Source organism: Salarias fasciatus, chromosome 19 (assembly GCF_902148845.1).
Source record: "Salarias fasciatus chromosome 19, fSalaFa1.1, whole genome shotgun sequence".
In the NCBI taxonomy this organism is placed as follows: domain Eukaryota; kingdom Metazoa; phylum Chordata; class Actinopteri; order Blenniiformes; family Blenniidae; genus Salarias; species Salarias fasciatus.
The window spans coordinates 14259560-14286571 of NC_043763.1; the positions used below are offsets into that span (position 1 = coordinate 14259560).

The 27012-nt window shown below is 45.2% G+C and overlaps 2 protein-coding genes across 2 annotated transcripts; one reads left to right on the forward strand and one right to left on the reverse strand.

Annotated features, from left to right (window-relative positions):
* The first annotated feature begins 404 nt into the window (after window positions 1-404).
* Window positions 405-19992, forward strand: asap3 (ArfGAP with SH3 domain, ankyrin repeat and PH domain 3). The gene is made up of 26 exons (XM_030117314.1): window positions 405-681; window positions 4058-4130; window positions 5947-6092; window positions 7602-7676; window positions 8742-8791; window positions 9305-9428; window positions 10295-10380; window positions 10746-10821; window positions 11874-11960; window positions 12161-12270; window positions 13308-13377; window positions 13467-13554; window positions 13855-13903; window positions 14577-14743; window positions 15011-15144; window positions 15306-15397; window positions 15493-15673; window positions 16583-16668; window positions 16828-16943; window positions 17031-17098; window positions 17627-17734; window positions 17826-18045; window positions 18133-18418; window positions 18503-18713; window positions 18802-18933; window positions 19165-19992. The coding sequence occupies exons 1-26, from the start codon at window positions 502-504 to the stop codon at window positions 19237-19239; spliced, it is 3090 nt and encodes a 1029-aa protein (XP_029973174.1). The 5' UTR covers window positions 405-501; the 3' UTR covers window positions 19240-19992.
* A 5568-nt stretch (window positions 19993-25560) lies between these two features.
* On the reverse strand, window positions 25561-26506 carry LOC115407011 (uncharacterized). The gene has a single exon (XM_030117327.1). The coding sequence runs from the start codon at window positions 26492-26494 to the stop codon at window positions 25859-25861; it is 636 nt and encodes a 211-aa protein (XP_029973187.1). The 5' UTR covers window positions 26495-26506; the 3' UTR covers window positions 25561-25858.
* Window positions 26507-27012: the final 506 nt, after the last annotated feature.

The following is a 27012-nucleotide window of genomic DNA, read 5'->3' on the forward strand; positions in this document are numbered from 1 at the left end:
GACATTCCTCCTTGTCCCCTGTGAATGAGGCTTTCTGCAGATCCATGGCGACCACACTTCAGCCTCTCTGGAAGTCTGCATGGAAATGAGAAGTATTGATGAAAGGGCGCGCGCACACACAAACACACACACACACGCACACACGCACACACGGACACACGCACACACTTTCCTCTGTCTTCTTCAGTGTGCCAGAAAGCACAAACATTCCCACGTGATGATGAAGTTTGCTCCCTCCCTCCCTCCCTCCTTCTCGGTGCGCACAGTCGCGCGCTGGCTGTTGCACCTCCACGCGCACTCATTCACTCACTCTCCGAGTGGAGTCAGTCTAAACCGGGCAACAAGGACTCGGACTTGTCTTTACTTGTTTGTTTGTGTTTTTTTTTTCTTCGTGGACACCTGAGTAAACATTTCTCTCGCGCGCAGAGGAATAAACTCGGTTCGTCCGTTTCCTCGCCAAAAAGGACCAGAAAACTGCTGTTTTCTTCAAATGGGAATTACATGCGAAACTTGGGCGCACTCTTCTCCTCAGTGACTGTCGGTTTCGCTCCAGACATGCCGGAGCGAATCAGCATTTCGGACTTCGTCGTCCTGGCGAACGAGGACTTATCCTCGCCGGGAACCTCGAGCTTCCAGTCCAAGATGAGCGACTGTCGGAGCACCGTGTCGGCCGTGGAGGAGGTGAGAGGAGCGGCAGCCTTTTGTCTGCAGTTTACCTGTCAGGCTGGCTTCATATGGAGTCTGTCTCTCATATTTTACAGCAGTAAAGATATAAAGGGAGTGAATGTGAGAGCTGCTCAGTGGGGGTTCCAGGTGACCTGGAAGACTTTGACCAGGAAGGTGTTTCTGTCAGAAAAACAAACCAGGTGAATCCCTGGCTGCCACACATATGAGGACTCTGCTCAGCTTGTGCTCTGTTTTCAGTGGAGGTGTTTTTTTCTGCAGTCCTTCAGGAAAGACATTCAGAGTTGGTTGACCTGGTTCAGTAAATGCAAGTAAATAAAGCATGAGACAATGTAGCAGTGGGAGAGTTTACTTGGCCTTGTCTTCACTCCCACCAGAATCACGGCTTTAAACATGAGTTGAACAAAATCACTAATGATATCAAAGTGTGTGAGAGCTTGAGAGTCCAGTTTGCATCTTCTACCTGTTCATGTATGGATTTTCTCTCGGTATTCTGATTTCCTCCCACTGGTCACTGTACACTTCCAGCATGTGAGTGATGGGCTGTCTCTCTGTGTTTGACCTGTGATGAACTGGTGACCTCTCAGCGGTGGATCCCATATGGTCAGCTGGAATCGGCTCAAAAGTCCTGAAACTCTGAATTAGATACAGGCTGATGGATGGGAATGGCTGTTTGACAGAGAGACTTTGGATGTAGGTTACCTTTGTGCACTTTAGTTGAGATCTTCTGGAAATCCCGGAGTTGTATAAATATTTAACAGGGAAGTCCAGTTGCTGGAAAGTCAACCAGTGGGAGATAAAGAGATGAGCGGTGTTGTTTGGGACTTTTATTGGCAAGATCCTGTAGCTGCAAACATACATAAAGACTGCAGAATTCTGTTTTTGATGAAGACAGCAGTTCTATAAAGCACACATGGCAGATCAACCGTGCCAGAGCGGGATATTGTGTCAGTCATCGTAAGCATGCACATATGTTCGGTGTTCGGTGTTTGCAGGCATGCCAGCGAAAGACACTTTCTTGTTTGATGTTGGTGTGCATGTGAGTGTGTTTGAAATCTTTTCCCTCAAAGCTCTTCGGGCAAAAGGAGGGAACCCAGGGAGGCTATCATGAACTCTGCCGCTGAACAAATAATCAGAGTGTGCTCACAAATCTGTCCTCCCCCCCTCATCCGACTTCTTTGCGACAAAACGCTAAAGATCCACGTTCTGCTGTAAAACAGATGGATGTCTGTTTCTGGTTAAAGTCCAATCAGTTTGAATCATAGTGAATTTTCTGGTGCATAGACAAATTCTTCTGGAAGAGGATGCACTAAGTTGAATACATATTTCTGGTGTGATGGCTGTTTTTCTGGATACCTTGATCAGCTGTTGCCACAGAAGCTTTTAGACAATCAGCTAAAGATGGAAGGTGTTTATTTATTCTATCATAAAAATAACTACAAACAGAAATCGGGACTAAAGAATCCAATGTTTTTTTCTAAGACAGCTGTGTGTTGCATTGATCTTGGACGTATGTCCTGATTTATGAGGATGACACAGTGGAAAATGCATAGCAGGAATAGCTGTTCAGGGAGGGTCATGTTGGAATCCTGCGCACGTGCTCACAGACAGACGGATGTAAATGCAACAATCTTGTTATACATAGATAGATATGGTGATTATGTTTAGTCTGCTCAGTAAGCCCCGGCTTGATTAATGACTTGGGTAATGTGTGGGCATGTGTGTGGTTTACAGCAGCAGGCCGGGAGACAGAGACACTATTTAACCCCACACACACTCAGCTGCTTGTTACCAATTACTTTTGATTATACGCCATGATAAAAGAAGATAGACTGTCACAAGGAGGGATTTTTTTTTTCTTTTAAGCTTGATGTTCAATCCAGCAGTGTTTTTGGGAAACAAATCTAAACTCTTCTTGTACAGTTTTGAAAACAAGCACTGTGTGGTGCCGTCACCGAGTCGAGTTGTTGCAGTAAATACAGATCGCGTATCGGCTCGTCATGAAATATTAAGCTCTCCTGCCCGCGGTCGCACACGCCCTGGCAGCATGTAAACACAACCCTGCATGTGGGCACAGAAAGGCATTTTTCCACAGAAGGACATTTAAATTCAGTGCTTCTCAGCCGCTATGTAACACGCTTTTTTCAGTGTTTGTTGACTGAACTAATTGGAGAGCCGTCTTTCTGTGAGTCCTTCCTTCAGCCCTGCTTTTTTTTTTTTTTTTTTTCCACCAAATTCAGAAAGCACAGTGTGTTTCATTGACCTGCACCAGCTTGTTTCCATTGTTGATCCCACGTCTGCTTCCATTAGCAACTCGTCTCTCCGCCGGCTCCGCTGCAAAGACTTTCCCATTCGCCGAACCTAACGTCATTTTGCACAACACCCACGCCACCTTTTAATTAATGAACCAACGCTTAGGGAGTGGACCCGACCAGGAGGAAGGGCTGCGGCGTGTAAACAGCACTATATAACAGGGCAGGCTCTCTATTAAGTCCAGATTACTGCCTCATTAAAGCTATTCCTGGTGGCTTGTAGGTGGAGTGCCACCAGTGGAGTGGAGTGGACTGAGACAAGGGGCCAGTGTGTGAGGGTAAACGGCAGGTTTCCCACCTTGTTGGTCTGGTGGAGACTGATGGTGAAGTCAATAGATGGTCTGCATCACGTCTGGATCCTGCGTCATAAGTCTCCTGCAAAATAAAAAAAAAAAAAGCAACAACAAACCCTGCCATGGTATGAGACAGTGTTGCAACTTGGAAAGTGAGAGGTGAAATGAACGCACCGACTGCCAACTCACCTGTTGGGCTGAGTCACACACCGTGAGAAAATGAAACAGACACTTACTCAACTGAGTGCAGGTATTCTCTTCACATTACGGCGACGCTTGATTCAGATTTGATTTCAATGTTGCTGGTGGTTGGATCACTGGATAAACTTCCCTCTTATTTATGTATTTAAATGATAAACTGCTTCTACTGCAGGGCAATGATAAAATATAATCCCCCCCCAGAACACAGAGCTTCAAATGAATGTAGGCTTAGTTCTTCTTTTTTCCCTATTCGCCTATCACCGTTACTCGGTAAACTTCTGTTTTTTAGAAGAAGTAATATGGCAAGATGGCGTTTTCTGCTATTGGCTGTAAGATCAGAATGTAATCGACAGCTGCAATCAGTCAGATGTATTCTTAGAATGGCATCTCTAATATATCCCAAGTAATATATTTGTAAATATACTTTCCATGCTGGAAAAACATCTGTTTTCATCCTTCACCTTCCCATCCGAAAGATTGGAATAAATCTTTGAATGGAGTAATTTTGAGTGTCAGTCTTTTATTTTAATGCCATGTTCTCATTTTTGTCTCTCTCTTTTGTTGCAGTCTCTCGATGTGGACCTCACAACTCTGCAGAAGATGAAGAAAATGATTAAAGCGATCCACACATCTGGACTCTGTAAGTGTTGATTTGTCACAAACAGCGCTCTCATTTACACAACTCTTTACTATCCTTGGATTTCATACTTATTGCATAACAACGAGCTTGGCCATCAGTTTTGGTTCCTTTAATCAACACATAGCTGAGGTTGAGGGATTAAATGAATTCAATCTATAAGCTTGCTTGAAGTGCTCCTCTAATAGAGTAAGCACCATATTTCTGTCCTTTGTGTCGACTAAATATTTAGTTTTTAGATGAAGGTCATCCTCTGTCACGGCAGAATGAGCTGCTGACTGCATAGAGGAGCCTCCACATCATAGCTCTGTGTGAGCCCTGATGTTTATGAGCGAGGCCTGTTGTTAGGAGGCCGGGCCGTGTGGGATGATGGCCGATTGTGTTTTGACGAAATGGCTCTGTGGCGTATGCATGCGGGTCCCCGGTAAGGTGAATGGCATGTGTGGTTTCGGCAAAAACAGCGTTTCCGATCCGATCCATAATAATCGTTTTGTGAGTCACAGTGTGTCACGTAGATAGATCTACATCACCGTGCTGGATTGATCCGATGATAGCATGCAATAAAATGTGAGTGTTCAACCTCAAATATGCACGGGAGAAAGAGAGGAACTGCTTAAGTATATCTTGATGTTGTTTTTCTGGACTCTCTTACGGACCTGCTTCCCATTTCAAGACTCAGAGATTTTAGTAAGACATGAGTCAGCAAGCCGGCTGCCCAGAGTTAGGCAACAGCGCTATAGCATCTGCAGCGACCGCTCCACCGTTAACTCTCTTTTTATTCTGTTTCTCTGGATCGTTCCCCATGCTTAAGTAGAATCATATGTGCTGCTTCCAGTAACGTGTTGGTGGGAGGCTTTCACTTTTCATGAACCCTTTAATCAGACCCGATGTTAATTGTGGATGGACGGTTTGACTCACCACAAAGACAAAGTACGCCCACTCCTCCCTCGCGCTGGTCTGACGGCCTCCTGCTTTTCATGCAGACAGAAACTCTCCGAGATGTCCTTCATGGTCTGCCCGTCCCCCAGCTGTCTGCCAAGACGCTGCGGCTTGCGAGTGTGTGTGTGTTCTGCCGGAGAAGCCAAACAAAGCAGACACACTCGTGGCATCTGGCAGTCATAGGTCAGCTGTAAAACCATCCTCTAAGCATCTTTTTTGTTTGATATTTCCATGTCTACGTTGTTTGTTATAATCCAGTGTAGCCACAACAGTTCCCAGCCGCTGCTCGGTTTGGTCTTCTTCATCTTCAGCGTGCCTCAATTTGTTGCTTAACTTGCAATTTTCTGTCATGCAAAATGTTCCCTTTTTGCCTTTAATTCAGTTAAGCTAGCTTCTTAGTGTTGCAAATTTCTTCCGAAGTGGAAACTAAAACAGAAAAAATTAACTTTTTCTTTCACCGTGGTTATGTGTCGTAGAAATTCAGCGTTTCTTGCTCATGTTGATTTACATTTCTTTAACTGCTCCACTGTATCCAGCCGTAAACCTTGTTTTGAGACAGTTGTGCTCCTAAAACTCATCCCCAAGTGGTGGTTGCATTCTTTTCCATCAGCCCGTTAACTTATAAATCCTCCAGACGGAGAGCCCTCTGAGGTTGTGACCTTTGAGAAATGGACTTGCGAGTGATTGAAACATGGGTCTCGGTGTGTTTGCCTGCCTCCCGCTCGGGGTTGGGTGTAAAGCAGGACTAATTTGTCCCACATGTCTGTCTTGTTAAAATAATCCCAAGGCAGTAGATCCAGTCGGTCAGCCTTCTTCTGATTTTCAAGTCTGAGTCATTGGATGCTGTGTGCCTCACTGCGCTTCCTGCAATGTTTTGCAGCACATGTGGACAATAAGGAGCAGTATATTGAGGTGATGGAGAACCTGGGGAACAACCAACTGACCCAGGACAACAATGAAGTGTACACAGGCTTCCTCAACCTGGCCGTTTTCACCAGAGAAGTCACAGCGCTCTTCAAAAATCTGGTGAGAGAAGTGTGTGTGTGTGTGTGTGCTTTCACAAGAGTTTTCAAACCAGAACAGAGGGAAACTTGGTTTAATCTAAAACTTTTTTTTTTTTTTTTTTTTTTTGCCCACAAATAATGGCAATATAAGTAAACCAGGAGAAATTGTTGAAAAAACAGTGAGTGGGGAAAAAAACAAACCCATATCTGTCCCCAAATTGGTGTGTGTGTGTGCGTGTTCACTGTGCCAGAACAAACAGTGTGTGTGTGCTTGCGTATGAACACAGATGCATTGAAGAGAGGAGTTTTCAGCAGCTGCATGCTGGTGCCTTTCGGCTGCGGCCGTCAGAAACCCTCCCACTGATAGTTTCTATGGCGATGATAATTCATCCCAGACCTCCGTGTGTGTGACACGCACACACACACACACACACACACGCTCCTTCTCATGTGTCAATCAGGGCCTCACGGGGGAGACGCGGCCTTACAGATGTGAAGAAGGAGTGGGTCAAAACGAATAACCTGGAAGTTGATTTAATAAATTCGACTGGAAATTCAGTGGTTTTCATACATTGTGTGAGTGAAAAAAATGTTAATGTTCTTTGTATAAAGTGTTGACATTAGAAGCATTTATTTCCGTGTGTCAGGACTTCACGTATTACCTCTTAGTTGCCTCAGCGTTTGGATGCCAACCAAAACAATCCTACCAATCTCCTGGCTGCTGTGTCAATATTTCAAGGTGAGCGCTGCTGGCCGCTCACGGAAGTGGTTCGACAGTATTTATGTCAAGAGCAGGGTGCAGCGTGGTTGTAATTCACCGAAATCCACGGAAAAGTTGCAGTGCCAGTAAAAACAAACTGTGAATATGCGCATGACACAGCTGGAAACATGTGGAAATAATGAACACTCGATGTAGCTGCAAAACATGCTAAATTAATGATGTGACCCACTTTAACGCCGCAGCCTGCGTGTTACTATGAAACAAAACCCATCGGGGTTACGCTGGGTGTTGTGAATCACCCCAAATCCACAACTGGGTTCGATCTCAAAGCCATCCAAACCTCAAATCTCTCTAAACTGGCGGCGTTTTCTGCAGACATACTTCATTAACGTCACTGCGTCACGCTCACAAGTGGGTCCAAACTCTGTAATAGTGCAGGTTGAAGTCCAGAGTTTTTTTTTTTTCCTTTTTCTTTTCTTTTGATGACTCACCCCTTCAAAATGCCTGTATCACCATGTTTTTGAGTTCTCCGCTCTCATTCCGAGAAACACAGGTCCATGAGGACGTACAGTAAGAGAGTGTAGAGCTGTGTGTGTGTGTGTGTGTGTGTGTGTGTGTGTGTGTGTGTGTGTGTGTGTGTGTGTGTGTGTGTGTGTGTGTGTGTGTGTGTGTGTGTGTGTGTGTGTGTGTGTGTGTGTGTGTGTGTGTGTGTGGGGCTGTTTGCTCATGCGGGTGCAGATAAAAAGCAAGTGTTAACGTTATCCTGGATATCTGAACTTTCTCCACTAATTTCTCGTACATTTTTTTCAGGTGCAAAACCTCAACAACATCATGGCGTTTCCCCTGGAGAACGTTCTGAAGACAGAACTTCGGGACAGCAGATTAGTGAGTTGACATATTAAATAAATACTCCTTAAGTTCAAGTTAGTTAAAAGGTAATGGTGAGCTGTTTATACACACACAGATATTTCGTTCTCTCTAAAATCCTGATTATGTAACTCGGCACAGTGGAGATGAGTGGAAAATGCATTGAAAGCAATAAAAATCTAACAGTTAAAAGGTAAATAATACTAATAATGTACAAGTAGCTAAAAATTACTGCACATTTGAGTTTGTTTAAGTTTTATTTACTTTGATGTGAGTATTTTCTGAACAACAGCTCATTTACTTGTGATTGAGTCCAATCAGAGGACACACAGCGGTGTCGTGGTTAGCCTTCTCGCTTCATTTGGATAAAATGTCTATTCTTTCTTCCCGAGTGTGTGTGGATTTTCTCTCTGTGTACTAAAGTTTCCTCCCACAGTCCAAACACTGTTTGAGGCTAATTTAGGACTCTAAATTGCTGTTGTTGGTCCAGGAAGTACCCTGGCTTTGCCCAGAGTCAACTGGGATCGCCTCCAGCACCAAGCAGTGGAGCCGTAGCTTCACTGCTCCCTCCACCTCTGATAATCCCCAAAACTAATAGAAAAGTACCATTTAAAATCAGTTCTGTCAGCTGTATGGCCGTTGGTAAGCCTGCTATAACATTATGCTGCTATAACTTTGGCTAATATTCAGTTATTTATGCAGACGGATGAGTCAGACGTGGCTCTGAGCCAGAACTGAACTTATCTTGTCCTGCCTCGAGTTTTGTCTTCAGATTTGCCTTCAGACGAGTGAGTAATGGCAGGCTAATGCTTCTGGTGAGCTCCCGCGACTGCCCGTTTCTTTTCTAACAGCTGATTCGACAGCTGAACGTCACTCAGTTGTAGCTGTGAAGGAAGACGCTGAAATCCAGTTCAACCAGATATCAGACGAGTTATAATGTTCTGAGTAATCATGTCTGTGTGCATCAACTGTCTGGCTCTGCTCACAGACATCATCTGCAAAATAAAAACTTCATTTGTCTACCACTAACCACTTGTACGGGTGTGAATGACACCGTCTCCCCTTCTCTCCTCTCTTCAACAGGAACTCAAGAAACATATGGAGAAGAGCTGGAAGGATTACGACGTTAAAATGTAATCACCCGTACGCTTACTGTAGATCCATCTGGCCGCCTTGTGTGACGTTTTTGCAAAGTCCCTCCACTTCAAACCTGAAGGGTTTTCCTGGGGGAAAAAAAAATCTGAAGCCATAAGACAGATGTGTTTACTTAGAGAGGAGTGAATCACACATTTACATTTTTTTTGTTCTTGTCCTTTTTCTGGGTCACAGAGGTTGGTTTAGCAGCGTAGATTAATATGATGGAGGCTAATCCCCCATGGTCAGTCTCCATTACGTTTCCATGCTGTAACTAAGGCACTTGCACTTTATAGATGTCATTTGATCTCTTTCTGTCAGTGGGTTAAAGTGTTTTATAATGCTATGAAGAGATTATACCACTCCCTCATTACCTTTTTATACAACTTCCTCACTCTCTGTGAGGAAGAGGAATAAGTGAGGGGGGCGAAAAAAGGTTCATATGAATTAATAAAGAGACAGATTTAGACGTTTAAATGTATAACCGTATCTTTCTTTCCTTCCTCAATTAGAGGAAAGCTAGAAAAGGAGAAGAAGGATAAGACCCGGCAGCTGGGTTTGATCAGGACAGAAGGATCAGACGGAGGCGAGGACATGGAGCGAGAGAGGAGGATCTTCCAGCTGCAGATGTGTGAGGTGGGGGATCCTCTCCAGTCAAAATATCAACCGGCTACCTGATGTGCAGTCCAGTCAGTTCACCCCAGCGGCATCGGGTCGTTTTCGAACTCTCCATTCATTCCCACAGTTAAACAAAAATACGTTTGAGAGAGTTAAATGTATTAAATTGTTTGTGTCCTCCAGAGGTTTAGTGCTGTAGGGTCTCATAAATTGAAAACTGCAAAGTTAGAAAGCAGACAAAATGACAAATGGTAGAAAAGTTGTGGAAAACTGTTGAGAAATACAGGTGGTGCAGTCTATGCTAGTCCACATGAAGGGGGGGAAAAAACCCTGAGAAAAAACACATTTATTCCTGACTGAGACCAGCTGTTGAGACAAAGAGGAGAGGCAGGGAAAATGGAATTTCCACTTGTTGCAAACCTCCCCAAACTCGACGTGTCTCTGCCTTTCTTTCCCCTGATATACACACAAATGCTCAGTAAACCACACGGAAACACACAAGGATATACACAGAACAAAAAGAGTTCACCCAACTGCTTCAAGACGGGGCTTTTATGGAACAAAGACAATGTAGTCATTCCTTCCACACAGAGACGGCCTCCCAGCGCTTCTAGAGAAGACTTAAGACGAGACGGACATTATTCACAAAGAGATAAGTCGAAATGAGCTGCATACAAAACGACTTCGAATGTACTAGAAGTCAGACAGTTAAACAGAAGGACATGTATGGATTATTGGATAAAAAAAGGGCCTGAAAGCATTGAGAACAGGAGCTCCTTGGCTCATCGTGATCCAAGGTTTGTGTTTTGTGGACCCGTCAGGCCTCGTTAAACAGCTGCTTTTTTGGAGCCGTTTTTTTTAACTATCTGCGTTTATGCTTTCAGTATCTTCTGAAGGTCCAGGAGCTGAAGGTGCGTCAGGGTCCTGATCTTCTCCAGGGCCTCATCAAATACTTCCAGGCCCAGCTCAGGTCAGTCCCAGCCAGAATGACTTTTTTCCTTTTAGTATAATGACTTTTGTGCCAGATGTGGAAAAGGAATAAGAAACATAAAGTGCAGGATCGCTCCTGCCCTACGGAGCATATGGATTCGATCTCCGGCAAAGTTTCGGCGAACGATTTTGCATAAAGTGAAGACTCTTTGGCTTTCACTTCCTTTTACAGCATGTTATTCCTCTTGTTAACCATTTACCCATCCTAATCGAGCAGAGGGTTTTATGTGGGAGCGGAGCTGCTTATACGGCTTCAGCATGTGGTGCTTTGGTTGGTGCATGCTGGGAATTTTCAACCAAGGAGCTGTCATGACTCAGCATCCGCTGTTTCTTTTCTGGCGCCAGTTTCTTCCAGGACGGGCTGAAAGCCGCGGAGAACCTCGCTCCTTTCATCGAGAAGCTGGCTTCATCCATTCACACGGTAAACCGACTTATCTTCATCACACGCCTGCAGACAGACGCAACATCCAGGTCGGCGGCTGACTTTTAAAGAGTGTTTGCAGTGACGTTCTTAGTTACTCCATCACAAGAGCCAAAGCCACAGCTACTTTCCCCCCGGTGCCCCCCTCCAGCTGAACCCACAGGCAGAGGCTGTTATTGGAGGCTCTTCCCAGAAATTCCTCTCCCTCATTTCAAAAAGAAGAAACTGAAAGCATCCCTCATTTCATTTTTTTTTTTTCCTCGGCGCACACCGTTTTCTCCAACCACCTCGGCTGGTTTCCATTAATCACGAACCTCGCCACTCTTCTCAGGGTGGCGTGATGGAAGCCGCCGTTTTAACTGAGACGCTCGAAACGTTAGAGGTTTTTCTGGTTCCTCATACGGCGGAACTCCAGGCCCGCTCAGACATGCCAGACCTCAACCTCAAGAAGGAAATCCAGATCGAATAGCAGTGTTTTGATTAGCAGAAATATTGCAGTGAAACTGGCTGATGTTGCACACAAAGGCGCGAAGATCTCCAAGCGCTACACACCCCTGTGCTGAGCTCTGGTGTGCATTATTGAGAACATTACACAAAGCTCTGATGTATTGTTACGCCACACCCACAACAAATGAAGAAACTATCTGAGCTAATGGAGAACAGAAAGCTCAAAACATGTTTTTCCCTTTACTAACAAGCACAAGCAGCCAAATGTAAGCTCATAAGGGCCAGACCAGAAAAACAGAACAAGTCCAATTTCTCCCTTTGTTTCAGTGTGTTATGGCATCTTTTTAAAACATTGAAAGAACCTTTACATTTTTTATTACAGAACTGATGATCTGAAATAATCGGTTAATGTTTTCAGGCATTTTTACATTTTGGTCACCCTTCAGCTGGGCAGTTCTGACCTGCATGACCTTTCATGTTTATGCAGTAATGCCTTTAGATCACTATGCTGATATCGGCCCTTTATGTTTTATTAAAGTATTGAACTGAATGGATTTTATTGCCGGTGTTAAAGATTTCGATGGTGTTTGTTTTGTGGGTTGTAGGTCCGCATGGAGCAGGATGAGGAGGTCAAACAGCTCACTCAACTGAGGGATTCTCTCAGATTACTGCTGCAAGTGGAGGGTAAAGAGGTACGGGAGACATTTCCTGCTCTTTACACCTTGTAGAAAAACACGAAGTACAGATATTTTGGTGCAAAATCATAACCGGTTCTTTTTAAAGATTTGGATTTCTGGAACAGCAGGTTCCTTTTTCTGTGGTATTTTTGATATTGGTGATCTACAAAATTTAATTTGAAAGATTTCATATAAAGTCTTTGTTTATATTGCAGGAATATCTCAACAGGAAAAATTCTGGCAACGGGTACAGCATTCACCAACCGCAAGGAAATAAGAAGTATGGGACGGAGAAATCTGGCTTCCTGCTTAAGAAGAGCGACGGGTGTGTAAAAGTGTTCGTTATTATTGGATATCAATGCTATTGTAAGTCTTTACATTCTAAATATTATTGTTGCACATTTACTTGGGTCAAGTACCATAATACGATCTTAATGGTCTGAAAACAACCACAGCTACTTGGTGTGAGACAAACCATGTGCTAAATATTGTGGAGAATAGATCATGATCAAAACAAATGAGTAAATAGAAAAACTATTATTTTGTTTTCTATAAATTTTTAGAACTGTGAGTGTAATGAAAACCTAACTGAAGTGATAATCAGTCTTTAAAAAATGTAACTGGACTGCATGAAACCGCCTCCAAAATCATTTAACGGCTGCAAGAGGAATTGTGCTTTGTCATGCATTTGGATAACAACATGCGTTACCATAATATTTCACAATGTCAACAAAGAAACATGGGGAAGTCCAGCCTTACACCAAAAACTAGCGGTGTGGGCTTTTTATTTGTGATTTCTCACCACTTGCAAACCAGTCAGAAATGATCAGGTTGGGTAAAGAAGAAGGAAATACTCGGAGCAGAAAGGACAAAGTCAAACTTCTGCCCCAGCTGGTCTTCATTACTGTGAGATGAGATTCAGGCTGAGGCCCCTCCTGTGAAGCTTACTGGCAGCGTGGCCAACTGAGCTGATCCAACTTATGCGTCATATACACACACACACACACACACACACACACACACACACACACTCACTGGGAGATTACAGCCTGATAGGAGGAGGGGATGTGGTTCAGTAGGGCGAATGGGAGACTGGAGGGGAGTAAACTTTTCCTCAGGCCACTGATACAAAACAGAACTCTGCCATTTCAACCTGATTCAATCAAGATGATGAAAACTGAAGTGAGGCGAGGAGAAGAGTTATAAACGGAGCCAGCGCAGTGTTTATATAATCACCACTCAAACCAGGGATGTTGATGGGGTTTTTGTTAATGCACTGTACCAAATTAACCAAGCAGTCATTTTTTTACACGTCTTTTGTTGATTTGGGATTTTCTTCTTTGCCGCCATTCTGTCTCGCAGGATCCGTAAGATTTGGCAGAAGAGGAAATGTGGAGTGAAATTTGGCTACCTGACTATTTCCCACAGTACGGTGAGGCGAGAGAGGCGCCGGGCGATCAGCAGAGTTTTACATTAAAGTGCGTCTCCACCCAGCGCTGACGCGGCTGTGCTTCTCCTCAGATCAATCGACCTCCGGCCAAACTGAACCTGCTGACCTGTCAGGTGCGGCCGAACCCAGACGACCGGCGGACCTTCGACCTGGTTACTCGTACGTTTTGAACCTTCAACTTTCTCCCCGACAAATCACCATTAAAGACGAAGTCATCTGCACTGCAGCTGTGTGAAAGCTCAACCCTTTGGATCCCACATTATTAGAAGTTAGGATTCAAGACATATGACCAGACATTCATAATGATTAATGACGACTTCTTGTGCTTTTCATGAGACATTTTTAGTCGCTCAAACACAAGTTTGTCACCCCTTTCACTTAATCTCCATCACAGGGTCAACTGTTATTCCCCTCAACATCCTCCAACCACATTTAAGAACCGTTTATCTTCTTCCACAGATAACCGGACGTATCATTTTCAGGCCGAAGACGAGCAGGAATGTCTGATGTAAGCATCCGAGCTCCTCAGGGTGTCATGTTAGCGCCGCTCACTTCCTCACTTGGTGTGTTTTCTCTCTGTAAGCAAGTTGCTACATGTCATGTGCCCGAGGCCGGCAAAGGAGAAAAAGCTTTCACCTAGAATCAGCTGAGTTAGCTCACAGAAAGTTAAAAAAAAAAAAATACACTAAACAAAGAAAAGAGAGAAACTCGAAATGAGGCTGTCCTCTCTAAGCCCCCTGTCCAGCTGGTTCTGGGTGGGACTTTTCTTTCTCCCCACAGACGGCAGGCGAGGGAACTTTTGTTTTCTGATGTGGTTTTTGCACTGCGATTCATGCGGCGTTCTCCGTCCCCTGCCCTTCCCCTGTGTGCGGGCCTTCGGGCAGACTCTTTTGATGTAATGTACTGCGCCGAGTTTAGGGACAAAGAGAAAGAAGGATGGGATTTGTTTGTGGGCAAAATGAAACTAAACTCCAGGAATAAAAGATGTGAACTTTAGTCTGAGTCCGGGTGGTTGTAAAGCTGAGAAAGTGAAAGTGACGACACACCAGACAAGTGAGCAAAAACACATGTATGACACACGTTTTAGTGTGTTTGAGGACGAAAGAGGCATGTGGAGTTACAAATTCTCTGTGGCTTCATCGGATAACACTGTTCTGTCTGTACCTGTACTTGCACTTCAGCTGGATGTCGGTGCTGCAGAACAGTAAAGAAGAAGCCCTGAACACGGCGCTGGGAGGAGATCAGCTTCACCTGCAGGACAGCGGCCTCCAGGAACTGTCCCGATCCATTATTGCTGAGCTGCGACACATGCCCGGCAACGAGGCCTGTGCAGACTGCGGAGCTCCAGGTCAGTCGCTCATTACGATGATCGATCCTGGAAGCAAATGTGGAAACGCACTAGAGCGGGGATCTTGAACATGTGGCCCCGGGGACCAGAATCTGCCTGCTGGTGTACAAATTCAGTTCAAAAGATACCCCTGGTCTTTATGCTTTCTGGCCCCTAAACTAATATGAGTTTCGCACACTAGAGATGAAAGACTTCTCAGAACTCTTCCCTGGAACTGCTGCATTTTTTCAACCTTCCATTAACTTTTATGTGCTTCATCAATCTTAGATCCAACGTGGCTGTCGACCAACCTGGGCATCCTGACCTGTATCGAGTGCTCTGGCATCCACAGAGAGCTGGGCGTCCACTACTCCAGGATCCAGTCCCTCACTCTGGACCTGCTGAGCACATCTGAACTGCTGGTACTAAAGACACAGAAATACATAATACAGGAAAAAAAAAAAAAAAAAGTGTTCGAGTGGATTTTCTCCTGTCAGGATTTCCTAATTACAGCTATTATGTAATTTTCTTTCATTGAAATGTCTTCATGACGTCTCTGTGGCTTTGCTTCGTGTCCCTCCAGTTGGCTGTCAGTATTGGCAACACCAGATTCAATGATATCATGGAGGCCGGCCTTCCAAGTGACTCCATCAAACCACTGCCGCACAGCGACATGTACGTTCCTGCGTTCTTTCACCAGTCAAAACTATCTGTCATGTCTGGAATTGTTCTGTATCCTTCTGATCGACTCATATGTCTTTAACAACCAGGAACGCCAGGAAGGAGTACATCGTGGCGAAGTACGCCGAACGCCGCTACGTCCTCCGGAAAGAGGAGTCAAACCCCGGCCGGCTGTACGACGCCGTCAGGAGCCGCGACCTCACGTCCCTCTTGCAGCTCTTCGCCGAGGGCGTGGACCTCGCCAAGCCGCTCACACTCCCCGAAGGACAGGTAAAGAGTAACTTCCACACCGGCGTTCCTTCCTGAAAACTGTCCCGTCAGGGCGGGGACGCCTGTAATGAGGCCCCGCGCCGCCCTGTGACAGATTTAAACTTAACATCCCACAGATGTTGTGCATTTAGTCTGAATGACAGCAACATCCTGGTGAGGACGCCCACCCAGTTTGTTAAAAGCTGCACAAAAAAAAAAAAAAAAACTGCTTCCCTTCACTTTGTAACGCACTAAGATGGTCAAGAATCGAGGCAAATCCCCAAAAAGTTAACCGTCTGCAGGAGGTGTTGTGGATAATTGACAGTATGATTAGCTGGCGCGTGTGTGTTTGTGTGTGTGTGTGTGGTTCATGTAGGAAGGGAGTCAGGAGCCCTCCCATCTCTTTTGGCCTCTAATCCAATCTTGCCCTTCTATTTTCTTTCCTCATCCTCTCATCTAGTTTTCCCCTCCTCTGCCGTCTCTTCCAACGCCTCGTTCTGTGTCTCTAATCTTGAACTCTGTGCGTGCGTGCGTGCGTGCGTGTGTGTGTGTGTAGCACGGCTGGCTGCACCGCTGGTGCGTGTATGGGTTTGTTTGTTTGTCTTGGTTAGATTCCATTTATTATTTCAGCTTTTAGGCCAGAACTCGTGTCCCATGGGAGCGAATGAGGCCGAGTCATTGAATTAGGCTGGCTTTTCTTCACGTGCACTACACACACACACACATAAAGCCGAACAAGAGTTTTTCTCTCTGTTTGACAAACACAGAAATGTTGTTAACACAATCAAACCTGACATATACCTGATCGGTTATTAATCTTTAAATTAAAAGTGGTCTTTGATAGATTTTTCTTCACATATAATCTGGTAAATTAGCTGTTATGGAGTTTCTATGAAAGACTCATCAGTTTGCCCTCTTTTCTTCTTTAAGACGATTAAAGAAACGGCGCTCCATCTTGCTGTGCGTCTGGAGGAAAGAAGCTCTTTGGCTCTGGTGGATTTCCTCTGTCAGAACAGGTCAGACTAAATAAAAAAAAAACTTAAATCGCTATATTTATACCTGCTATGCATGAAAAAGGTTCAATGCTGACTCGGGAACTTTCGTGCTACATACTTGCTTGGTCCGCTTCTCCGCTGTTTAACGCCGTCTGTCTGTACATTATGTTCATCGTGCAGCAACTGTCTGGAGAAGAAGACCGCAGAAGGGAACACGGCGCTTCACTACAGCGTCCTGCATCACAAGCCAGAGTCGCTCAAGCTGCTGCTCAAAGCAAAGGCAGCGCTACACACAGGTGTGTTTCACCCCACTGTGTTTTATTTTACCCAGTAAAATAAATGAAGATGACACTTTTTCCCATCGTTCTCTTATTCTCTTGCAGTTAATTCAGGAGGAGAGACGGCTCTAGACATTTCCAGGAAGCTGCAGCACACACAGTGTGTGGAATTGGTGAGATTTTCTTCTCAACTCTTGAAATTTTAATTCAAGAAAACACTCAAAAAACACACTCACTGTTTGGATCAACCTAGGAATCAAGTTGCAACAATAAAAACACCTACTAAAGAAGCCAACTCCAGAAACTAAACAATGCGACTTCCTCAGCTGGAAACTCTACCTTGAAACAACTCCCTATGCACAAAGCTGAGCTGAGGACTCTCTCCCAAGACATGAATTCGATCCTCATCAGGTCCCTCAGCGCATCATTTATAAACTGCTTTTATTTTCTTACCGGCCATCTGCCCTGCTGAATCAGACCAGGATTGAGTAATATCCTGTTTTTTAATGCAGCCGGGCTCTTTGACCTTTCGTTTTCAGAGAATCAAACGTGCTCAAGTCACAAAAAACACCGACCACGCAACTTTCCACTTTGTGAATAGTTTGAACATCTACAAGGACAAAAAAAAAAAAAAAAAAATATTAATAATACACATTTATGTGTCAGAGTATTCTGAGTGTTGGTGCTGTTGTGCGTTTCAGTTGGAGTTGGCTCAAAGTGGGAAGTTTAATTCTCAAATCCACGTGGAGTTTCTGTGGGAGACGCAGTCTCAGGAGCTGTACGACAGTGAGGATGACCTGGACGAGAGGGTAAAACACACACACACACACACACACACACACACACACACACACCTCATTACTGACTCGAATAAGCTAATTTCTGAATTCCTTCTTCTAGGTGAGCCCGATACCCAAAAACCGCTCGCCGCTCGCATCAAACGGAGGTTCTGCCTTCGCCTGCTGGAGCGGGAATAATGGCGCCAACGCCAATACAAGCAGCAGGCCTTGTGGGACTTATGAGAATGTAGACTTCCTGTATAATAATCCACCAGCCAACAGCGCCCCCTCTGGAGCATCAATGCCGCCGCCGCCACTTCCAGCCAAATCCATCCAAAGAGGTGAGGGACTGCACAGAGCTTGTCTGCAGTGTGTGCACGAAACAAAACGTTTCTAAATGGTTTTCTTTCTGTCTTTGGCCTCCGCAGGTCGCTCAGACCCTCAGATTTCAGTCACGACACAGGAATCAAACCCGCTTCCGCGGCGCTGCTCCAACCCGGCATCGCACTCATCCAGCCCCAAGACACAGGCGAGACACAGCACCCATTCAGTCCACACAGACAGCCAGAGCATGAAGGCGCCCAAGTCCCCCCACGGACAGGGGGGGCGGCTCAAGGCGCAGAGGCAGATCTGGGACGGACAGACCGGGTCCAGTTCAGGCTCTCAGAGCTGCAGTGTGTCCACTTCCCCGCAGAATCATATAGGACCTGTAAGGTGAGGCGAAGTGTGGAACTCAAGAGACGTCGTTTCTCAACAAAACGGATCATTTGTTTGATCGGTGTGTTTTCCTCTCTCCAGCTCCGAGAAGACCACGTCGTACCGCCGCACCAGCAGCGGAGGGGGCAGCCAGGCCAAGTGCTCCGTCGTGTCTCCGAGCTTTGTGGGCAGCCAGGAGGAGCTGTACTGCAGCTTGGCGGGGAACAGTACGAGTCTCATCCCGACCGCCGTTTCCACCCCTTCGCCTTCGCCTCCCATGACCTGCGCGCCTCGGCCCCGCAGGAACGCCATGGTTAGAACCGCTTCAAGATTTCTCTCACGTTCACAACTTCACCTCTGAGATTCAGATCGCTGAAAAACATATCGCGTGTTTCCCGCAGGTCTCGGGCGTCAGGCCTCATCAGAAGCGTGTCAGAGCGCTGGTGGACTGCCGGGCAGTCAGTTCAGAGCAGCTGGCCTTCTTCAAGGATGAAATCATAGTGGTTACAGCCGCTAATGACACCCACTGGTGGGTAAGTGCAACTGCAGGTTCTTGATTTATTTATAGCCGCCCTACTTGGCCACGTTTGAACTGCAATTCTCTCATGAAATAGAAATTATTAATTAGTGAGTCTATATATAGGGGTGTGTAGCGGTACAGAAGATGGATGGACTTGATTTGTAGAGGTTTAAATAAACACAGACTGTTCATAGATCATTTGACTGACTGCGGCATAATTCTGGATTGTTCTTCATCCTGGCAGGTCGGTCACATAGAGGGGGATCCGTCCAGGAGTGGAACCTTTCCTGTCAACTATGTGCACAAACTGACAGACTGAAGATAGCGCGCTCGCCATAACGGAGAAAAACAAACTGTGGATCCCTAAACTCATGAAGTGCGACTGATCAGCAGCAGAAGATGGAAACATTTTCATGGATCTGACTCAAGCAAACGGAGAACTTTTCCACAATAGGATGTACAGACCAAGGGATACCTGAAGATGTAAATGAGGTTTATATTATTTTTTTTTAACATTTATTCATTTTAGGAATAAAGAAAAAGACTTTCATGGCATAAAATCTTTCACTTGTTGCCTAAACCCAGGATCAGTATTGAAAGGTACAATAAAACATTTACTGTTGGGGAAGAATCTGCTCTATTGTATGTTTAAAAAATCACATAATAGTGGAGCAGATGTTCAAGATGTCTTCACTGACTGGGGATTTGTACATAGAGGAAAAGCGGGGCACGCCCCTTATTGGCACTTTAAGCTCGCAGGCAGTCTTTTGAAAAATGGTCAGGGCTCTTTTGGTGTCAATGGAAACTGTTTCATCTGTGAAATCACAGTTTACTGAGACTCACACACGAGGTTGAAACCTGCCCAGTGTCCGCCCGGAGACGTGCCAGCCAGTCTGTCTCCGCCGAAACGCCAGGCGTCTGGGCAGCCCGAGGAGAGAGCTGAAACTCTAGCTCGGCCATTTTGACTGTGGGCACGGCTCTGCGGCCGCACGGGGAGCCGGGGATCCGGTTACTCCTGGCTCCGGGCGTCAGTCCCCCGGAGAACCTGGAATAACGGCGGTGTGTTAGGACCAGAAAAAGCTCCCTCGGTCTTTCCAGGAACTGGCACTTAAAAGGGGGCCTGCTAGCAATAACACCCTGCCGCGGTAATTTGTTCAGCGAACAGGCGCGCTCGGTGTGCGGCCACGTGTCGGCTCCTGATAAGCACACACACATTGTCACGTCTTCCAGGATTCAAAGGAGAAAAACAAGCGGAAGAGATGCCAGCACCACATTACACCAGAAATACTTGTAAAACACATTTCACAGGTACAAATACACAAACTGTACATACTTGCCTAAAATTGCAAAAGAGCAATAACAACATACATATCAGCTGTTTTTCACCTGTTTGCATTATAAAGGATTGTGCCGTTTCTTGTTGGCTATGCATAGAAATGTCAGGCTGCTTTTTCTGAGCACAATAAGACAGCACAACTGTGAGATCTGAGCAGATTATCTAATATTAGTAAATAAAGACACACTGAACATGCCTTATATCTTTGCTTTAACCTCTTTCGGTAGCTGGTAAATGTCCTTTATGCTGAATAAAGGCACACATGGTTTGAATTACAGAGTGAATTTGAGCATTATGACCTGCTTCGCCGAACATATTCAGACGTTTTGTAGAATTCCAACCTTCTGCACACAGTTAGATAGATGTAGGGTTTTTTTTTTTTTATCTCAACCCGACAAAACGATCAATTGAATTGAAATTTAATACTGTCATATTGTGGTGATATAACTCACAGGCGTCCACTAATTCAAAAGCTGTGTTACTATAAAGTTTGATAACTTACATGTAAAGTTTCAGACCAGGTTCTTTTACGTTAATGTGATTGTCATTCCCCTGACTGTTTATTGTGCTGCCCTGTTTTTGAAGAAACCTCCAAGATGAGTTTGGATGACAAACATACATGGCTTCTCATGAGTTTGAAATCCCTGATCCAGGGTTTAAATAGTCAAAATTTATTGGATTTTAAGCAAAAACCAAACCAAGTGTCTGTTTTCACACAAGCTCTCTGCTTCCCGGTGTCCTCACAGCTGTTTGACTCCTCCTCAGAACCAATTTGTCTCCCTAATTCCAGATCTTGGCGTTTTTCCTGCAGCTTTCTGTCCTTCCAGCCCAATTTTGTCTTTGTGCGGCTGTTACTTATCCCTGACCCCCCCATCCCAGAGCCAGGAGGATGAAATTCCAACCTGTCACTTACATAAGCAGCCACTTCACCAGCACATCATGTCATATGACCTGTTATGCCGACTGATACACACACACACACACACACACACACACACACACACACACATCTCCCCATCAGGCTGATCTGCTTGTAAAGTTGTGTATAATGTACCCAGAAAGCCTTCTGTAAATGTTAACATAATGTATAATAAATGCATTCATTCTCTAATGCTTCGGGCTATTTCAGCTTTGTTCATATATAAATAGATGCTAAACACATAAATAATGTAATGTAAACTGTGAAATATGATATTAATCCATAAAATGCAGAGCAAAGCCTGCGCTAATCTGTGGAATAGAAGCACAGCTTTGGTCCATTATTAGCATGTTTTTTAATGCTAAAAAACATGCAATTTGGTGTGCATGTGGTTCCGCAATCTCTTAAATAAATAAAATATAACAGAGGATATTGTAACTTTTTAATCCTGGATACTCAGTAATGCTTTTTTTATTCCTTTTTTTATTAAATGAGCAACAAAAAAAAAAAAAAAACCCAGCAGCTTAGTGCAACTTTGCAAATCCTAGTTTGCGGTGATAAGGACGTGGAATTGGGACACTTTTCCAAGAATTCTGCCCTTTTTCCACATAAACACAAGATTATCTAACATCCATTTAACCGCATAATCAGCTGAGAAGAAGCTCTAATGGACCAGAAAATGACTGAATGATGACCGGATGCAAAATAAGGTCCAGTAAAGCAGTAAAGCAGTAAAGCTCTGTGCGTGCTGTTTTTTTTTTTTTTTTTTTTGTACCTCTGCAGCATCTTGTTACGTCAATGAGCAGGTTCCTGCTGACGCCACGCTGCTGCGAGCTGCTGCAAGGTGACCCCAATAACTCCTGGACCTCTCATGCAACTGAAAAAGGTCCCAATGTAGAGATTCAAAGAAACCAATGCAGTCAGAATACTGGACAGGACATGACCCACAATTCAGTAGTTTAGTGTTTTTATTCTAATAATTCTGCATATGTTACAAAAAAAAAATGCTTGAAATGTAATATTTGAATATGTTCTAGTTTTGCACATTGTAGCTCTGTGCTCAAGTAGTTAAGTGTCAAGAAGATGAGACCAGCCGTAGCAAATGTAAGCATAAAACAGCAAAACATTCATCATTTCACTTTGCAGCAAAAAAGCAAAAAGCCTTTTAAAAAAAAGGGGGAAAAAAGCAGTGTTGGTATATCAAACACTTAAAAGACTTTCGTTTGTTCGTTTGAATTCAGAGCTGAAAGCAAATGAACAGCAAACCCGTTACTGATAAGCATGTAGCATTTTAAATAAGTCGTCATATAATTTGACCTAACATTCATACCGAAGATTTTACAGCTCTGGATCGACAAAAATAAAACCAGGTATAAAAGGTAGTGAACACCTGATTTAAGAAAACAAGAAGTTTTGTGCTCTTAACATAAATGCATTTCATATCGAACTACAAACTAACACAAAAAATATTAAAACTTTCAGAGGAGAACCCTCCGAGGGGCGGTTTTGAACCTGTGGTTGGCCACTGAGTGTCAGTAAAGGGCTGTCGGAGCTGCAAATCCTCCCACCTCTGCAAACATTGACTTTCAAACGGGCATGTGAGATTAATAGTTCCAAATAGTGCAAGCAACAATATATTGACTTTCAAACATAACGGGTTATATTTAGGCTAAAATTTTACCAAAAATGTGTTTTTTGCAAGTTTTACACATTCGACAAATTTTTTTCACATCATAGAAGAGCGTTACTCTGAAAGTCAAGATTCAAAAAGTCATAAAATATGATTGAAATTTTCAAATGTCTCAACAGGTGCCCTGCAACTTGATAAATGATGCATTTCAAGGGTTTCATTTTAACGAAAGTGCAGTCGCTTGGATTAAACACACGGCGATGTTTCGTCAACCACAGGTTCAAGCGAAAGCCGATCACACTGTACTTTCAGTCGTGTTCAGGAAAATAAGAGGAAAACAGAAAAGAACCTTGTGATAAATAGCATTACATTCATTCTGCAAGTGGGCCCAGAGATCTTTGGGAAGCTGTTTGTTTGTTTTTTTTAAATATACATATATAGAAAAACACAAAATGTGTACTCCTGGAACGTCAGTGTGCGATAAAAGTGTTTGTCCTGATGAAACATGTTCTGTATCCGGATGAAGTTCATTATGGTCACGAGTTTCACCAGTTTGCCTCAACCGTCAAAATCAAAATCTTCCTTGTTGTTTCTACCGATGCACAAATATTGCATAAGGCATGGTAAAAGCATGAATATATAGGCCTGCTGTATATTTGCGTAGGACTGTAGCTATCTACATAGGACCATTAATACATGTTTAAGGCCAGAAAGACCCTTTAGTTCTGGAAAAGCATTCTTCTCTTAACAATGTCAGCTGGATTTTGTGTTTTTGTGGATGTGCACAAAGTCTTCACCTCGATCGAGTGGAATGCTCACAGTCAACATTCAAAGATAAGGTCATCGTGGCTACCGACATTAATGCAACATTATCATGGCCTGAAGGGCAACTTCAGGGAGTTTGGGAACAAATTAAAGAAAAAATTAGTCCAAGAATCCTGAATTTAAGTCCCTGGATTGTTGAAGCTCCAGAAAAGCCTCCTAAATCAGACCGTTCCTCTGACACCATAAAAACTGTTTGATCGAGGAGAAGAAACCCTGATGATGTCCCGCTGATGCTCGTTCTGTTTTTGTTTGGTCCCTTCTGAGCCACAGAAGTTATTTCACAACTGTTTTCTGAGGTTTTAAGTGTAAATCGACATGTTAAAGTGGTATCGGTGGGGTGCCGCTCTAAGTGTGCTTCCAAGAAGCGTCAACAAACTGATCATTCAAGCCCTTAAAGTTAAAATTAGAAAACACCCAGAGCCAACGTGTGGGTGCGTCTTGCTTGAGTCAGCCGACATTTACAAACTCGTGCTTCGCGTCTTTTCTCACATGCATCATATTTTTCTACAGACTTCGATACAGGCAGCCTGGTCTGAGAACTCAGTGATAAACAGCCGTTGCTCCATTGTTCTTCTGTGAGGTCGTTGACAATAGGAGGGCAAACTAAGCACCGTCAGGGACGTCGCATTTGCAAATATCCTGTTTGATTCTTTCAGAAAGTAGCACACACGGACGAATACCAGCATGCACTCACGTCTCCATATGTGCTTTCTCCAGCAAACGCTGTGCTGAGACCCAATCCGCGCCTCTCTGCCATAACCTCCAAACGCCAAAAATAGACATCCCCGGTGTATTGGCTGCGCGATGTACGCACACACAGACACGGCCGAGGCGAGGGATTGGTGGGAGAGATGAATTCAGGAGATAGTTCTGTCTTAATCCAGAGAGAATAGAAAATGGGAGGGAGTTAATGAAGAATTAGGTCAAAAATTGAGCCCGATTGTTCGTGTACAGGAGAGAGATGTTGCTGTGCATGCTGGATTACAACATGTTTATGGGGTGAGCCCTAAAAATATCAGTACATTTCCATACAAATCACGCAATCAAACCCTGACCGAAAGCATAACTTCATCATGGGAGCGACACCAGTGGGGCTTGTTTTACCTAAAGGTGCAAACTCCTATTCCTGCACACAGCACCAAAATACAATTCAAAAACAGTGACGGTCTACTTCTTCTTGTTCCTTTCTGATGCATGCATGACTTAAACTAAGTGTGTCTGTTAATCTTCACACCGTCGGCAGCATCATCAACAAGCTTCTAACGTTAAAATTCTTCACTACGAAGCCAATCGCGACAGATTTTCAAGACCAATGTGACAAAGTGAAATCCTCCAGAGGCTTCCTACGGCCGTCTAGTCAGAGTGTTGCAGTCGCAGCCGGTTACATTCGCCGTGTTTGTGGAAGCGGATTTAGGATGGAGAGATGAGTGGTTGCTAGGTGACTGGATAAAAAGAGGCCACAGGTGGAATTGTCCCGACATGTTTGTTTTTCTTTCCCTCTCCCCCTCGCTGATCTCGCTATTCCTTCTTTATCACGCTGCTAAAATCAGACGCCGTGGTTGTGAACGAGCGGTCTCGGAAAAGCCAAGGCACATTTTCTGTTTTTTTTTTTTTTTTTTTTTTTTTTTTTTTTTTGTCAGCCGTGGACGGCGTACAACGTGTGCAATTCCTTTATCTTTTCCATATTTCTCTTCTGCTTTCTCGCTTAGCAAGTCGAGGAGGATTGTTCAGCGCTGATATCCATCTCCTGGTCTACTCTTCAGAAATTCAGTCTCCATTTTTCTCCCCTGCTATATTAACATTACATAATCTCCTTTTCTTTCTCGAGCATTGCTGGACAAATCGAGAGGTTGACAGCACAGCTCCGGTGACTGAACCCCTCCGCTTCACCTGATATAAATGACTCATCAATGCATCATGGACCGTATCTGCAAGCAGCAACAATGACAATGACATCCTGCACACACCTTGCACCGGCGCTTGATTGGTTTTTCTAGCCAAATAAATTCTCTCAGGAAGAACACGCTGACCGGGAAGCTCCTTACTAGCATTAGTGATTATTGTAGGCACTCTAAAGCCCTTGAGGACCAGCCTCAGGAAACAAGAGCAGAAAAAGTGGGAACAGGAGAGCAGCCGCGTCAATGAGTGATAGCTAAAGAAAGGAAGTCTGTTCTCCCAGCTGTGTAAAGCACATCGCGAAAGTGACGGATGGAGTACGAGCCTCTGTCCTATTTGAGCTTCACAGGCCAGGGGAGGCATGTGCGGAGTCCGAGCATGGAGGAGAAGACGATGGTGGGCCGGTGTTTCTTGAACTTGAGGCCTTTCTTGAGTCGCTGGCTGTTCTCGGCCACGTACAGCTCCCCCTGCTGGGCGGCGCCGGTAATCCGCGACACCAGCTCGCCGTGAACGACCACCTCCTGCTCCGAGCGGACGAACACCTCCCGGAGCTCCTCCAGCCGCCGCTCCATCTCTCTGATGACCCGCTGGCGCTCCTCCACCTCCAGGAGGCGCCGGCGGGCCGCCTCGAACTCCATGCTGGAGCTGGGGGTCACCAGTTTGGAGGAAGGGGCCGTGGCGGAGGTGGACGGGGGCTCGGAGCCGGTCCGGAGGGCCCCCGTCACCCTGCGGAAGTCTCCCATGGAGATGGAGCGCCGGGTGGCCGGAGAGGCCAGAGCCAGGAGACCTGAGGCAGACGTGGAGGGTGGCATGGCAAGAGGAGGAAGAGGAGGAGAGGATGACGATGACGGAGACAATGAGTCCGGCGGGCGGATGTCGGGATGGGGGTCTGCGTTCTGGACGGCTGCTGCCGTGTCCTCTGTGGCGTCCTCATCCTGGGCTTCTCTGTTCCTCTGCCGTCTCTTCATAGCTGAGCTCTTCCGCCGCTGTCCTTACCGTCGCCGTCGACGTTTCCCCTCAGCCGTCGTGTATCAGCAGAGCGAGCGGCGAGCGCAGGGATGTGCAGTGATGGAGCCTGGGAACGCTTCCATTCATTAATAAGAGATCTGAGCCAGGCTGGCGCTGCCTCTGCTGGGGGAGGGTGCCTCCTGGCATTTCATTGGATGCTGAACTCATGAGCACGTCAGCTGATGATTGGGCAGCTTTCCCCTCCGCTGCTGATGCTGGCAGGCTGTCGCGTCCTCCGCTCCACTGTTTTGCTTCGTCGTCATCCGGAGCGCCGCTTTGATCAGCTCTGCTCAGTCAAGCAAGGCAGAGAGCAGAAAGAGACGGAGAGGTCTCTCTCCGCGGCGTCCTGTTCTCTCAGCGTCGCTCCTGTCATCCCTCTCGCCTGCTGCTTTCCCCATTTTCCTCCTTCTCCCTGTCTTGGGCGGTTGCCCTTAGCAACACTGACTTGATATCACATGGCAAAAGCAGGAGGGAGGGC

Excerpts from the sequence above, each read along its gene's own strand:
- asap3 (XM_030117314.1), top strand. The coding sequence starts at position 502 with ATGCGAAACTTGGGCGCACTCTTCTCCTCAGTGACTGTCGGTTTCGCT. Across the intron at positions 10,822-11,873 it reads TGGCTTCATCCATTCACACG|GTCCGCATGGAGCAGGATGA; the intron begins GTAAACCGACTT and ends TGTGGGTTGTAG. Across the intron at positions 14,744-15,010 it reads TGCAGACTGCGGAGCTCCAG|ATCCAACGTGGCTGTCGACC; the intron begins GTCAGTCGCTCA and ends CATCAATCTTAG.
- LOC115407011 (XM_030117327.1), bottom strand. The coding sequence starts at position 26,494 with ATGAAGAGACGGCAGAGGAACAGAGAAGCCCAGGATGAGGACGCCACA.